General features: G+C 39.6%; 1 protein-coding gene across 1 annotated transcript in view; it reads right to left on the bottom strand.

Moving 5' to 3' along the window:
- LOC125141375 (WSC domain-containing protein 2-like) overlaps positions 1-4,526 on the bottom strand; it is a 6,427-nt gene extending 1,901 nt beyond the window's left edge. The window contains exons 1-4 of the mRNA XM_047814543.1: positions 4,284-4,526; positions 3,203-3,377; positions 2,080-2,244; positions 1,724-1,924 (exon numbers count right to left, since the gene is read on the bottom strand). Of these exons, the coding sequence (XP_047670499.1) occupies positions 1,724-1,924; positions 2,080-2,244; positions 3,203-3,377; positions 4,284-4,526 (784 nt within the window). The remainder of the gene's footprint in view (positions 1-1,723; positions 1,925-2,079; positions 2,245-3,202; positions 3,378-4,283) is intronic.
- Between the last annotated feature and the right edge of the window lie 10,617 nt (positions 4,527-15,143).

The following is a 15,143-nucleotide window of genomic DNA, read 5'->3' as shown; positions in this document are numbered from 1 at the left end:
GTTTTTTCTGTCACCACTTTTGAATAAGAAAAAATATCAAGGCTATAAAACTTGTCAAAACTCCGCGAATCACAAAAGTATCAGTGAGAAGTGGAGAACACTCGTTTAAGCAGTGCATACACTCGAACTTGACTGCACATCACATTTTTTACTTTATTGATACTGCTTTTAATCGTAATGCAAAGACCGGTCATTGGGACATAAGCTGTCATGTACGATAAAAGCGCCTGCGCAGCAACAGGAAATATCATTTAACACAAAAAGCCGCCTAGACAGTGGACTTGCGCCCAGGATTTTTTTTTTTTGAGCGGCGTGTGGACGAATTTTTTCAACGCATAAACAATTTTATTTCTTGATAACAGACCACTGCTAACTATAACACACTGTTGCCAAGAAAAATAGAGACAGAGCGCACTATTTTCTTTAGCGGAAGCAATACAATTGTTCAGCAGTTGAGACCTGTAACGAGCAACAGCGTGAAGCTGCGAACTCGTTCTGAATATTTTAAAGGCGTAACAGCTGATGAAAAAGCAGAGACAATTGTAGACGTAAATTAAGAGAGATTTTATCTTAGTTTTTATTACAAAATAAAACATTTCCGTCTCTCCTTTTTCGTCAACAATAATGCATGTTAATTTAGTCTTAGTCAGCGTTTTTGGACAGTGGTGCAGTCTTGTCATCGTCTCGTCTCGTCTTGCGCCACACGTGCCACTGCCTAAACTGAAACTCACTGGTCTTTTTTTTTTTTTTTTAGCGGACAGCAGTGTAGTGTATGAAATAGGCAAACAGCTTGCAGAGAGAATGGGTTGTCATGTCCACACATGCATGTATTTATTATTTATTTATTTCATAAAATCACAGCATTTTGTGTCATATAATCGCAAAGGCTTGATATCGCGATTGCGATATGATTAATCGTGCAGCACAAATAAATAAATAATAATAATAATAATAATAATAATATATATATATATATATATATATATATATATATATATATATATATATATATATATATATATATATATATACCATTCGTATAACAGGACTATGTTTTCTTGAGGTTGACATGTTCAGCTAACAGGTTTGAGTGAGTGTTATGGAAGTGAAATGTTTTAATGATTATATTTTGAGGTAAAGTGACGGCACACAGATTGCAGAGATTGTTGGCAAAGCAGCTTAAACTGTTTAAAAAAAGATTTTACTTAACATACAGTTAATTATGTTAGTAAATCAACACAAGTGACACATCTGCTGGGAAAGAAGTCTGGTGGTGTCAAGGTTATTTCCAGAAAAATTGCTGTAGATTACAAGACTACTATAAGCGGTACTGCTAAAGACATAGAGCCATTATGCAACTAAAAATGCTGAGCTCTACCTGATGAATAGATTAGATTACTTTGTCATTCTACAGCTGCACAGTGAAATTAAGAGTCTCTTATTTAACAGATGATACAAAAGTAAGCTTAAATAGACAAATGAAGATATTGGTGTTAACAGATATAAATGTAAAAAGATGGTACAAGATGCCGTTGTAAACAGATATACAAAAGCAACTGTGTACAATGTGCAAGAAAGTGCAAAGTATGCATATATGTACATTAAATATATTAAAATAAATAAAAGAGAAGAATTAAAAATGGACATTATAATATAATTAGAATGATGTAATGTGTAAAGAAGAAAAAATTATAAAAATTGTAAAATCTTAACTTAATCTGACCTTTTCCTTTCCAGTGAGCCTGAGAAGCGAATCCGATATGGCCGCCATACTTGCGGTTGAATTCAGCCATGAGGGCCTTGTAGGGGTTGCGGATCATCAGAATGCTGGAGTCGAAGGCGTCGATTTCTTTCCTTCCGCTCTCGTGTGTCTTTATGCAAACTGTCCTGCCACTGCGCCAGTGGTCCCTCTCGCCTTTAAAACCTGCACATTCAGACAATTTAATGTTCAGATTATATTTCTGAGTGTTTATTTCTATTGCCTTAAGGAATTAAATCTTGAACCTTAATATAATTTCTTATATTAGTGAATTGGAGTTAACTGCAATACTGTATACTAACACTGAGACCCACACTCACCCTTGTTGTATAGTGAACCATCAAAGTAATAACTCCCTGTATAGTATCCCGTAGCCAACTCGATTAGGTGTCGGGCCCAAGTATTCCCGGCTCCAGGGAAGCTTGCTAAAGCAGTTAGCCTTTTCGAACGCGTGGGCAGGAAGCGCCGGTCCATGCATCGATTGTCTAGGGAGGAAAAATAAACTTTTTTTTTTATTTTGCCAGTTGTGCAGTGATGAAAGAATGTAATAAAAGTGACAGGTGATTTCTCAGTCACTGTTGCTTTTGAAGGTTGCTTCTAATAGTTTTATTTTTATGATGCCATGCAAAAGGTATTAATAATAATAATAATAATAATAATAATAATAATAATAATAATAATAATAATAATTTTCAGATACTGCTAGTTAATTAGTCCCTGCTGGTATTGTGTCTTTGAGCTTTAATCAAGGTTCTTTGTACATTTTGAGGTTGCTTCATTATTATCTTTATTAAATCGGTGTGATTGACAACACCAATAAATACCAAATATATGATTAAGAAATGCCTGAATTATAGAACACTTGATTCCAATAATTCTTGCTGAGGTATGTACCATAAAAATGACCTTAAACAATGTCTTGTTACAGAGAGCTCTGTTGTAATTGTTCACATTTTAAGAGAATTTAGTTTGTGGTGAAAATCATGTGTTTCACTATAACATCATTATATGTGAACAAGGAAGTAAAAGATGCTGAAGAGTGAAATAAACGTCCTCAAAATTCACGTCTTCACATGTCTTAATAACACTGAGTCACCATGGGGAGCTGAAGCCAATCAGCCCTCATAAACATACAGTCTATATACTTATACGCAGAATTTATTTTGCTCTACATGTTTGTGCACCATGCTCAAACTACACCTCTGACTTTGAAATAAGAGACACATAATTAGAGAGTTAAGATAGAGCTTCTGAAGAATACCACGTCATGTTACACCAACATGTCACAAGGACACATAACAATATAAACAATAAACAAGGACTTCTGACACAGACTTTTTTGAATCACGAGTGAACAATGACATGAACCAGCCATAACTCAGAAAAAGGAAGTGTGTTATATGGTAAATTAAATGCTTTCTTGTCTTTGAACATTGCCATTACCTTGCACTTGGGTTTGGTAAACTACAAAGTATTCGTCATTTCCACAGCTCTCAAAGTCCTTGGCTACACAGCGATTAAGGCACAGGTCCTCTTCCTCAGGCTCGTGCAGGTTGAAGAGGGTGGTGGGGAAACCACAGTGGCATTTAATCCCAGCCAAAGCAGCCAGAGAAAACTCCTACACACACATACACACACTTTGTGAAGATCTCCATTAACACTTACAGGCTTTTATCAGGGCCTAAATAACACTCTAATATCCTCACCAACTTCTAGAAACAAAGAAAATGACCTCAGGTGATCACAAATAAAATAAACAGTCAAGAAGATTTTTAAATGTCATTTCAACCATATACAGTATAGCTGACACAGTACATAGTAAACTGGGACAACTTTTCTAAAGGACTATGGTGCTACATAAAACACAGAGCTACAGTGCAAAAAGACATCAACAATTGCAACAATACAAAATAATTCAAGACAATACAAAACAACAGCACTGACCAGTGTGCATACTGTATATTATACAGTACATTGTGTAAAAATATAGGGATCTGAACAAGAGGCTTCTATTTAATATATCTAAACTTATGTAATAGCAGCAGTTTGATCAATTTGTGTTGAAATTTGGTGTGCAAAACAATTTACTGAATTTGCAAGATAACAAAAACAGCATGTTTTGACCTGGGTGGTATATTGAATGAGTATGTTTTTGATTTGGTGGCTATCAGTGCAGTCAACATAGTTGTGTGTGTGTGTGTGTGTGTGTGTGTGTGTGTGTGTGTGTGTGTGTGTGTGTGTGTGTGTGTGTGTGTGAGAGTGTGTGTGTGTGTGTGTGTGTGTGTGTGTGTGTGTGTGTGTGTGTGTGTGTGTGTGTGCTTTGCACAGTTCAGTTCAGTTCAGTTCTTGAGGAGTCTGATGACTTGTGGAAAGAAACTGTTACACAGTCTGGTTATGAGGGCCCAAATGCTTTGCTACCTTTTTCCAGACAGCAGGAGGGTGAAGAGTGTTTGTTGCAGCATGCGGTGTAAATGTCTGTGATAGAGGAAAGAGAGATTCCAAAAATCATTTCAGCTTTCTTCACTATCCTCTGTAGGGTCTTGCAATCCGAGATGGTGCAGTTCCCAAACCAGACAGTGATGCAGCTGCACAGGGTACTCTCGATAGTCCCTCTGTAAAACGTGGTCAGGATGGGGGGAGGGAGATGTGCTTTCCTCAGCCTTGGTATGAAGTAGTTTGGACAATACGCAAACTGTAGGGGGTCCAGTAAAGGTGGTAGTTGGGTCTTGATGTGCCTCAAGACAAGCCTCTCGAAGCACTTCACCATTATGGGTGTCAGTGCAACGGGATAATAGTCATTGAGGCTGGACACTCTAGACGTAACTGGCTGAAGAAATAAAGCAGTTCAGATACATTCAGCAACAAAAAACTTGAAGTTTTCTGTAGTAATTTATCAGATTCTTGCACTGTTCTGGAGAAATATTGGCCATCTCTCCTTTACAACATCACTTTAGTTCATTGATGTGTGTAAAGGTTCATTGATTCACAGCTCTGTTAAGTTTTCATGTCAATACAGATGGTATCTGGACTCGTTCATGCTAACACCTTGATTTCTTCTTTAGCTACTGTATCTGAGTGTTGATTTGCTGGTGTTGATTGAAAATGTTGTCCTGTTGAGTGACACAACTTTAGCCCAGTTTACACTGATGGACAGATGGCCTCATATTTGTCTGAAAGATTTTCTGCTATAAAGTAGAGCTGACTCAATGGCTAATAACTTTCCAGGTCATGTTGCTGCAAATCAAGCCCATATCATCACATCTCTCTCCACCAGCAGCTGGTGTAAGGTATTTGCTGGGTCTCATCAGTCCAAAGGATATTGTTTCTGTGCCATTGTACAAATCACCATTTTTGGAGAGAAAGGGCTTTTTTCCTGCCACCCTTCCATAAAGGCCATACTTTTTGATGGTATTATTATAAACATAAACATTTAATGTTCTTACATACTGTAGGCCTGTAGGTCACAGGCAGTGATGGCTCAAGTGCTATGTTAGGACTGTGGGTTGTGTGCTTGGAAGGTCTGGGTTCAAAGCCTAGAACTGCTAAGCTGCTGCTGTTGGGCAATTAAATGAGGACTTTAACTCCATGGGTGCTGTATTATGATTGACCGTGTGCTCTGAGCCCAACCCCCTTGGTTGAGATATGTGAAGAAAAGAATTCCACTGACCTTTAATGTATATGTGATGATGATAAATGCTTCTATAAACCAATTTCATTCATTCATGTTACATTGTGATGCTCACTTCTGGGAAGAATAGAATTGTATGTTTAAATATTGTTGTGGTTTTTTTTTGTGACCTGAAATTTTATATTTGTCTATAGAAATTATGAGGACCATAAAATTATGTTTATAAAAATTATAAAATTATAAAAATGTTTCTTTTCCACATGACTAAGTCATTTCAAAACTGTGGAATTTACTTTGTATTTAACTTTCAGATTTAAGCTCCTCATGTAAAATGCTCTCATATACACATCCTTTTACCTTGATAGTGAAAAAACCTGATCAAGAGAAAGTGGTTACTGAAGATTATGTAATATCCCCATGTTCTTTTTTTAAGAGGAAGTTTTTATGACCTAAAAAGAGCTGTTAGAGGAACTCAAAAAAGTGCTACAGATTCACATTTTACACTAGATGGATAATTTTACAAAATTTGTATTTTGATATTTGGATTAATAGTGTGTGTTTGTGTGTGTTATCACTGCGCTGCCGCTCTGCCCCGGGGTGTTTATATATCCCACTGACCCCCGCTGGTGCCCCGGGGTGAGAGGCACAAACCTGCACAGTCAGCACACACACACAAAACCTGCATTAACACACAATCAACACACAATACATTGAGCTTCAGAGACACAATGATACACACGGAATCAGCAGAACCTAAACTCTGTGTGTGTGTGTGTGTGTGTGTGTGTGTGTGTGTGTGTGTGTGTGTGTGTGTGTGTGTGTGTGTGCGCACGTTTGTTGAATGAATGCACCCACACAGAGCTCTAAGCTTTCTGACACACTAATATACTTGCACTATTTGCATTTTGAAACACTTGGTGTGTGTGTGTGTGTGTGTGTGTGTGTGTGTGTGTGTGTGTGTGTGTGTGTGTGTGTGTGTGTGTGTGTGTGTGTGTGTGTGTGTGTGTGTGTGTTGAATGTGTTTATTGTGACTGTCTTTGTGTAGATGTGTTTCTTATCACAGACATTGTGACTTTTGTGTAGTGTTTAATGAAGTTGGTGTGTGTATTTTTCTTAATATTATGTACATGTGTGTGCTGTGTGTCTTTGTGTTGTGTAGTTGTGAGCACTGTGAGTGTATTTACTGAGTTTTAACAGGGGTAATTTGTGTGTGTGGTGTTGAATTTAAATGAAACTTTGTCACATACACAACCATACACAGTGTGACGTAGTACAAACCCTTTCTCATCTGTTTGTGTGATTAAAATAGAATCAATAAGAACAAAGAGAATAAAATATAGAACATACTGAGAAAAATAAAAAGTATGAAATCAATGTGCTGTGTAAAAAACCCATACAGAGGTAGTGTGTGTATCTGAGAGGTCCAGAAAAAATAAATGTTTAAGGAATCGTCCTTGTTGAGAGCTTCATATTTAGCTCCCAAACTTTATAATAGTCTTCCTGATAGTGTTCGGGGCTCAGACAAACTTTCCCAGTTTACAGTACAGACCAAAGGTTTGGACACACCACCACCTTTTCAACAGGACAATGACCCCAAACACACCTCCAGGCTGTGTAAGGGCTATTTGACCATGAAGGAGAGTGATGGGGTGCTGCACCAGATGACCCGGCCTCCACAGTCACTGGACCTGAACCCGATCGAGACGGTTTGGGGTGAGCTGGACCTCAGAGTGAAGGCAAAAGGGCCAACAAGTGTTAAGCATCTCTGGGAACTCCTACAAGACTGTTGGAAGACCATTTCAGGTGACGACCTCTTGAAGCTCATCAAGAGAATGCCGAGTGTGTGCAAAGCAGTAATCAAAGCAAAAGGTGGCGACTTTGAAGAACCTAGAATATGACATATTTTCAGTCGTCTCACACTTTTTTGTTATGTACGTATATAATTCCACACGTGTTCATTCATAGTTTTGATGCCTTCAGTGTGAATCTACAATTTTCATAGTCATGAAAATAAAGAAAACTCTTTGAATAAGAAGGGGTGTCCAAACTTTTGGTCTGTACTGTAAATGTAGATTAAAAACTCATCTCTTTAGTCAGGCACATAGATATCTATACATAGATGTCGCCTTGAGGTCCTAAAAATGCGTCAAAACCGCCACCATCTTCGTACGGTGCTCCTTTACCTCAAACGCATGGACGATGCCAGACTTCTGTGCTGCGTTTGGTTGTTCAGACGAAAGAAATCTAAAACCCAGACAGAAGGGATTATATTACACAAGTCAGAATGTGTTTTATGGTGTTGAATGTTAAGAAATTATATTTCTTCTTCCGTTGGTTTGTTTTAGTCCTCGGTTAACGACCGCAGCTAATCCATGTTAGTTACCCATTAGTTAGTGACAGTTAGGAAAACAGGCAATGTTTGTAGATTCTGAAGCTCTTAATAAAGACGTTAAAAATTGACCCATGTTTGTTTTTTTTTTGCTTAAAGATTCTCTTATCTGTCAAACATATCTTTTATCTTTTATCAAGTTACTTCACTTATTTAATGACATTATGCCTGAAAAGGTTTTGGATTTTTTTTTATCTTATGTTAATAAAAAGAAAGTATAATATGACTTGCTGTTTATATTTGTTTTGTTTTTATTGCATTTATATGATATTTGTGTTTTTGTAATAGAATTTTTTTGCCATGAAAATAGCTTTTGATTGCTGACATGGTATTAAATAAAATAATCAGAATCCGAATCTGTTTGTAGATTCCCAAGTGATAAGCAGAGACGTCGGTCACGGACAATAACACTCAAGAGAAAGGGCTTCGAGCCGAATGACCGCACCGTACTGTGCAGCTGTCATTCTCGGCTTGAAGGTTTTGACAGGACTGGGACTGGGCAGACCGTCCGTTTACGTCTGTTTTTAACTTTCCTGATCGTCTTTCAAAGGTTTTTTAACACAACGTTCATTCATCTTCTACCGCTTATCCGAACTTCTCGGGTCACGGGGAGCCTGTGCCTATCTCAGGCGTCATCGGGCATCGAGGCAGGATACACCCTGGACGGAGTGCCAACCCATCACAGGGCACACACACACATACACACACACTCACATTCACTCTAACACGAGGTTTTGTCATTTATTTTGTGTTCCTATAAGCTCCAACAATTTCCCTTTTCTCCAGCAGCCTAGATCATCCAGGTTAATCATCTGCATGATTCTGACAATGGCATTAATAAATGGGCCCAGGAATACTTCTAGAAACCACTGTCGAGCCAGCATCTCTGATGGTATGGGGGGCATAAGTGAATATGGAATGGGTAGCGTGCATATTTTGGAAGGCATTATGAATGCTGAAAGGTATATAAAGGTTTTAGAACAACATATACTCCCCACCAGATGATATCCAATTCAGGGAAGGCCTTACGTATTTCAGCATGACCATGCAAAATCACATTTTGCACCTATTACAACTGCACAGCTTCATCTTCGAAGAGTCCAGGTGATGAATTAGTCTGACTGCGGTCCGATCTTTTACTTATAGGAGAACATTTCGCGCGTCATTAAACAAAAAAAATACATCAAAGATGACCCCAAACTCTTCAACTGCTGGAAGCATATATCAGGCAAGAATGGAAGCAAATTCCATCAAAACTCCAGAAACTCATATTCTTCATGTCTAGTCTTAAAACTGTTCTGAAAAGAAGAATTGCTACACCATGGTAAACGTTTTTGAGACCTGTAGCATGTTCCAGAGTAGGACTGGAATGACGCAGGATGTACTGATCTTCATCCCCGAGCCACCATGCACAATAGATAACATATTGAACTGAAATACCTTGTTCTACTAACAACAGCCTTTCATACTAACATTAAGCAGAACCTCAAACAAAGCAGCTGAAGAATCTTCACACCCATTGTCCAGCACACCTGTCAGGGGGTTTGTAAGACCAGACCTCTTTGATCAGTCATTCATAGTAAGTGAAATGATTTAAACACCTTTGGATGCTTGGTGGATGTAACAGTGACATTTTAGGATACATGTTACAGTTAATGAGTAAATATGTTTCAGGATCATACGTATGCCTTTGACCCAGTTAAAGCAAAAGAGAATTTGGTTTTGTCTCAGGAGAACGTGGAGAAGTTACAACGAGATTTGAGAAATGCGGAGGACAGGGAAAGAAGAAAACAGAAGACAGTTGGCTCCTTGTTGGAGGATTTAAAAAAATATCAAGATGCTGACGGAGGAACTGGAGCAAAAGCTGAATTTCTACTCTGGTTGGCTGACTCGATTCTCCTTCTCAAATGCATATGATCAAGTTCTCTAAATCAAACTGAAATATGTCTCTGTGAAACTCTAATTCTTTTTATTATTAAACTATTATTTCCCTGAACCTTCCAGACCTTCTAGTTGAACTGTCCAAGCACGACAATGCCTTCACTCCTGCTCAAAGTTAATTTGCTTTAAGACTGCATTTGCATGGACCTAAAGCCTACACTTACTTGAGGGAACCCATGAAGATCCCAATCCCACATTCTCACACTCTTCTGAAGTAAATATAATACTTTCTACAACTTCACATTTCTCAGAAATGGATGAAACCGATATGTCTATATGTGTTCTGTTTATTGCTTTACAGGTAAAGTTTCATACGAACTATGCTAAGCCTGGATTAAACACAACGCTGTTAGACATGCTACAGAGACGGAAAAACGAAGACCCTGTCAGGTATGGTCCAGTGTGTCTTGTTTTGGATGGCATGTCTATAAGGAGACAAGTGCAGTATGATTCACACAAACAGACAATGATTGGTTTTGTGGATCTTGGTAGTGGGATAGATCAGACCAGCATGGCAAGTGAAGCCCTAGTGTTCATGGTAGTTGGATTAGAAGCTCACTTAAACCAGATACACAAAGCATTTTGCTTCTACACGCCTTGGAGGCGCTTCATGAACATGGTATCAAAGTTGTGTGTGTTACAATGGACGGACATATATTGAACATGAACATGTGTACGATGCTCAGATACCAGCTAAAGATGAATCAGCCTCTCAAGACATATTTTGTCCACCCTTCTTCAGGGGAAAATGTGTTTGTGATCATGGACCCTTGACATACAGTATGTTAAATTTGGCAAGGAACATGTTGTAAGCTTACAGCTCCATTGTCAGTCCAACAGGAACAGTTAAAGGGTAATACATATCAGAGTTGAATAATGTTCAGGAACACGAGGGTCTTCACTCCGCCAACAAAATCACCGGAAAACTCATCAACTTTGAGGGGCAGAAGATGAAGGTGTCAGCGGCGGCCCAGACACTGAGTCGATCGGTGGCGATGGCTCTTCACGTTCTCATGGAAGCTGGATGTTCGCAGTTTGAAGAATGTTCACCTACGATCAAATTTATTCGGGAAATAATTTTTTTTTAGTTAAAAATGAATCGTGCAAAAAGTATGATAATCGACTGATGTAGTTTTCTGAAAGTGGACATTTCTGCTCTTGTCCTAAATCATCTGCGTCATCCATCCCTCAGCTGGTGGTTCAAGCACTTAATCGTTTCGAACAGTCTTTTCTCTCTGCCAATGCATGTGGCATCAGGATGGTCTTTGCTCAACATTTCTCCTTATCTAACAGCAGCTGATTATTCCAGGCTACTACAATAACACAAAGATGTCAGCCAGTCATGCCTCCTGACCTAAAGCCTGTTTTCCCCAACGCAGGGTTGCTTCATCCTGTCATTCTCCCGAACTGTTAATATCTGCCCTATCCTAACAGGTCTACCTTCTATAGGTATTTGAACTGTAAATCATTACCAGCTGTAATGAGGAATATTTGTGTTAAAGGTGATTGACAGATTGTTGGACACGTGTGGGAGGCTTTAAGGCTTCACTAAGTTTCCGCAACTGGGAAGACACATTAGGTTTTATGACTGAAGCCCACGCTTACTTGACCAAGTTGAGGCTGAACCTGTCATGACGCGGGGTAAGGAAGCGGACCCAAACGCAGGATAGCCAAAATAAACAGGGTTTAATAACAAAGGAAACACTAAACAAGACACTGACTGAAGACAAGACAAAACAACAGTAGATTCCGCACTGCCATCGGCAACGCGGTACACTTAAATACAAAAGACAATCAGATACAATTAGGAACAGGTGTGGAAACAGGGAGGAACAGACGAGGGCGGGGCAGACACGTGACGAGGAACATAAACAAACAAGTGCACGTGGCCAAAGTCCGGGCTGAGTCATGACTGAACCATGGCACTCCACTTCTTCGCTCAAAGAGGTTTTTTTTTTATTTAGTTTAGTTTTTGTTCTCCACAAGTAAGGTAAATACCTTAAGAGTGTATAATTTTATACTTTTCATTAGTTATACTAATTAAAGATGATAAAGATAAACTATTAATTCGATGCCAGTATTTAAGAAGAAAACATCTAAAATCTAGCTGCAAGCAGTATTGAGGTAGCCAAGCTTCTCATTGGCCCTAAAACATTAGCATACCAGGTATTTACCTTCACTTGCATTATAAGGAGTAAGAGAACAAGAGTTTTAAAGAGTAGCAATACAACCATATAGTAGATGGAGAGTCTGGATTTTTTACAAACTACGGCCTTTGACCCAAAGCGATCACTTAGAGATTTACTCTTTAAAGCATCTTGATCAACTTCTTGGTTCATATCCTTTCCTTTGACGTTGTGTTCAAAAAACGTCCGCTTGCTGTTCCAGTGTTGTTTGGTTCCTTTAAATATTCCTTTTAAATATTAACAGACTAAGTTTATGGTTTTGTATAGTCAGTGTTGGAATATTCATTCATTTTCTACCACTTGTCCAAACTTCTCGGGTCACGGGGAGCCTTTTTTCCCCCAGAGATGCCAATCAACCTACCATACAGGTCTTTGGACCGGGGGAGGAAACCGGAGTACCCGGAGGTTCGCTACGGTACGGTACCCATTATGGTCCGCTGTGGCATTGCTCCAGGGAAGACAGGCAACGGTCAACCACAGGATGACACCATGTGTCTCTCAGCTGTTGACATGTCTTCTGTGGTACCAGCTGAGGACGACGATCACGGCAACATTGCGTCCTCTACCTTTGAGCAAATCACTGGTGTTGTGTTGGACCATAGCTATTTAGCAACAAACTTTGGGCGCCTAACTGACAATGTGCTTGTTTACATTGCGGGATTTGTAGTTAGGCAAGTCATGAGAAAACTTGCATGCAATAAATGTCGTAGTAGTTTGGTAACTTTGACCATACCATCTTTTGCCGATACATACCATCTGCTTACCCTAAGAAACAACGGAGGCCTAGTAATACCAAGTCAAGGTACCGTTAAAGTGATTCGCTTGGCTGAGCACTGCATCCGACGGGCCTCTAACATCAACTCAGTAGCCCATCAGTGCCAAGTGTCTCTATTAAACAGAGTTGTGAAAGCAGAAGTAGACTCTGAGGACATATTTGGTCTTCGTGATCATGTTGCTGAGACTCAACATGGCATAGACAACCATCACTTTAGCTTAATGTCACTGGTTGTCTGTGCCTTTCATAAATTGAGACAACACCATGTCACAAAAATTCATACTCTGCAACTGCAGAGCAAAAGTGTCAGGAAGAAACTCTGTAAGGTCGTGTTGTTGCAGGGACACTGAACCTGGAAGGATGTCACCAGTTAGGTTGGTGGTTCAGCCTCAAAGTTTGTTTTGTTTGATTTTTTTTGGTTTATGTGACTTTATTACATACTTATTTAGTGTTGCAAAAATATTGCAGGAAAGGAATAAATAAAAGATTCAACAGTCTTTGGCACCTCGACTATCTAACTTTCACATTATGTTCTTCTCAAATTTGTGATTTGCTTCCTGCAGATTGCTTTGTGTATGATATTTAATAAACCAATACAATTTAAATGGTTAAATGAACATGTATAGTCACACAGCAATGTTACATGCAGTAGGCTATAAGGTAAGTAGTGATTGTTCATGTGAAGTTTACTCAAGTGGAAGAATGTAAGGAATAAACTTACACCTACTAGCACTATAAATTATATTGTGAAAGGTTTTTCCGCTCTAGCTCATTCCCATTTATTTAAAGAATAGTGTTGACATTAGGGTTAGGTATGATGAGTGTTAGGGTTGACATTAGGGTTAGGTATGATGAGTGTTAGGGTTGACATTAGGGTTAGGTATGATGAGTGTTAGGGTTGACATTAGGGTTAGGTATGATGAGTGTTAGGGTTGACATTAGGGTTAGGTATGATGAGTGTTAGGGTTGACATTAGGGTTAGGTATGATGAGTGTTAGGGTTGACATTAGGGTTAGGTATGATGAGTGTTAGGGTTGACATTAGGGTTAGGTATGATGAGTGTTAGGGTTGACATTAGGGTTAGGTATGATGAGTGTTAGGGTTGACATTAGGGTTAGGTATGATGAGTGTTAGGGTTGACATTAGGGTTCGGTATGATGAGTGTTAGGGTTGACATTAGGGTTAGGTATGATGAGTGTTAGGGTTGACATTAGGGTTAGGTATGATGAGTGTTAGGGTTGACATTAGGGTTAGGGCTGATGTTAGGATAATAAAATTATCGTAATGTGAATGTATTAGAGATGCGCGGATCAGCTCAAACGTCACTTGAATCCGCTTCTTCAAATAAATCATCCGCCCGCCACCCACCCGCACCATCATTTTCTCAGATTAAGATATCCGCACCCAACCGGCACATTACAATTATACTTCTTAGTTTACAGCATGATAATCTGGTCAATGGATGTTTCTTTAACAGCACATTTGGTGCAGTTAGTGATGGTTGTGATGGTGGTGTTGTGATGGTGTGAAAGTTGTGATGGTGGTGCACAGGACAGATTCGATGACTGCAGTGTAGAACAGCATCAACAGCTCCTGTGGCAGACCAAACTTCCTTAATTGGCATAGAAAGTACATCCTCTGCTGGGCCTTTTTGATGATGGAGTTTATGTTGGACTCCCATTTCAGGTCTTGGGAAATGGTAGTGCCCAGAAACTTGAAGGACTCCACAGATGACAAAGGGCTGTTGGATATTGTTAGGGGGAGTAGTGTTGGGGGGTCTTTCCTAAAGTCCACTATCATCTCCAGAGTTTTGAGGGTGTTTAGCTCTTGGCTGTTCTGACTGCACCATAGCACCAGCGGCTTCACCTCCTGCTAGTATTCAGACTCATTGCCATCTTGGATGAGACCTGTTACGACCCTGAGTTTAGGAAGTTCTCAGGGTCAGCAACTAGCGATGACCGATGTTGCTGTGAAAGGATGGAAAAAGCTAACCGGTTCTGTAGGATAATCACACATCTCCTCGATGGACTGGACGGTATTGGGCAAACTGCATCGTGCTCAGGCAGTCAATCCGCTGTAACAAAAGCATTCAAAACAAACCTGCAAACACACGTGCCTTGGCACGTAACAAGACCGATGAGCATAGTATCATCTGCAAATTTCAGTAGTTTAACAGTTAGGTCAAAGTGCAGTCATTGGTATAGAGGGAGTTAGCAGTGGGGATAGGACACATTACTGAGGAGAGTCTTCATGATGACAGATGTCAGAGCGACAGGCCTGTAGTCATTCAGTCCAGTGATGGAGGGTTTCTTGGGGACCAGGATGATTGTGGAGCGTAGGATGGGACCTCACACAGCTCCAGTGATCTGTTGAAGATACGGGTGAAGATAGGAGCCAGTTGGTCAGCACATGCTTTGAGACAGGAGGGGGAGACACCATCTGGGCTGGGAGCTTTCCTTGTCTTT

The sequence above is a fragment of the Tachysurus fulvidraco genome, chromosome 6 (assembly GCF_022655615.1).
Source record: "Tachysurus fulvidraco isolate hzauxx_2018 chromosome 6, HZAU_PFXX_2.0, whole genome shotgun sequence".
In the NCBI taxonomy this organism is placed as follows: Eukaryota; Metazoa; Chordata; class Actinopteri; order Siluriformes; family Bagridae; genus Tachysurus; species Tachysurus fulvidraco.
The sequence above is the reverse complement of the archived record's forward strand: the minus strand, read 5'-3'. Positions and strand labels throughout refer to the sequence as shown.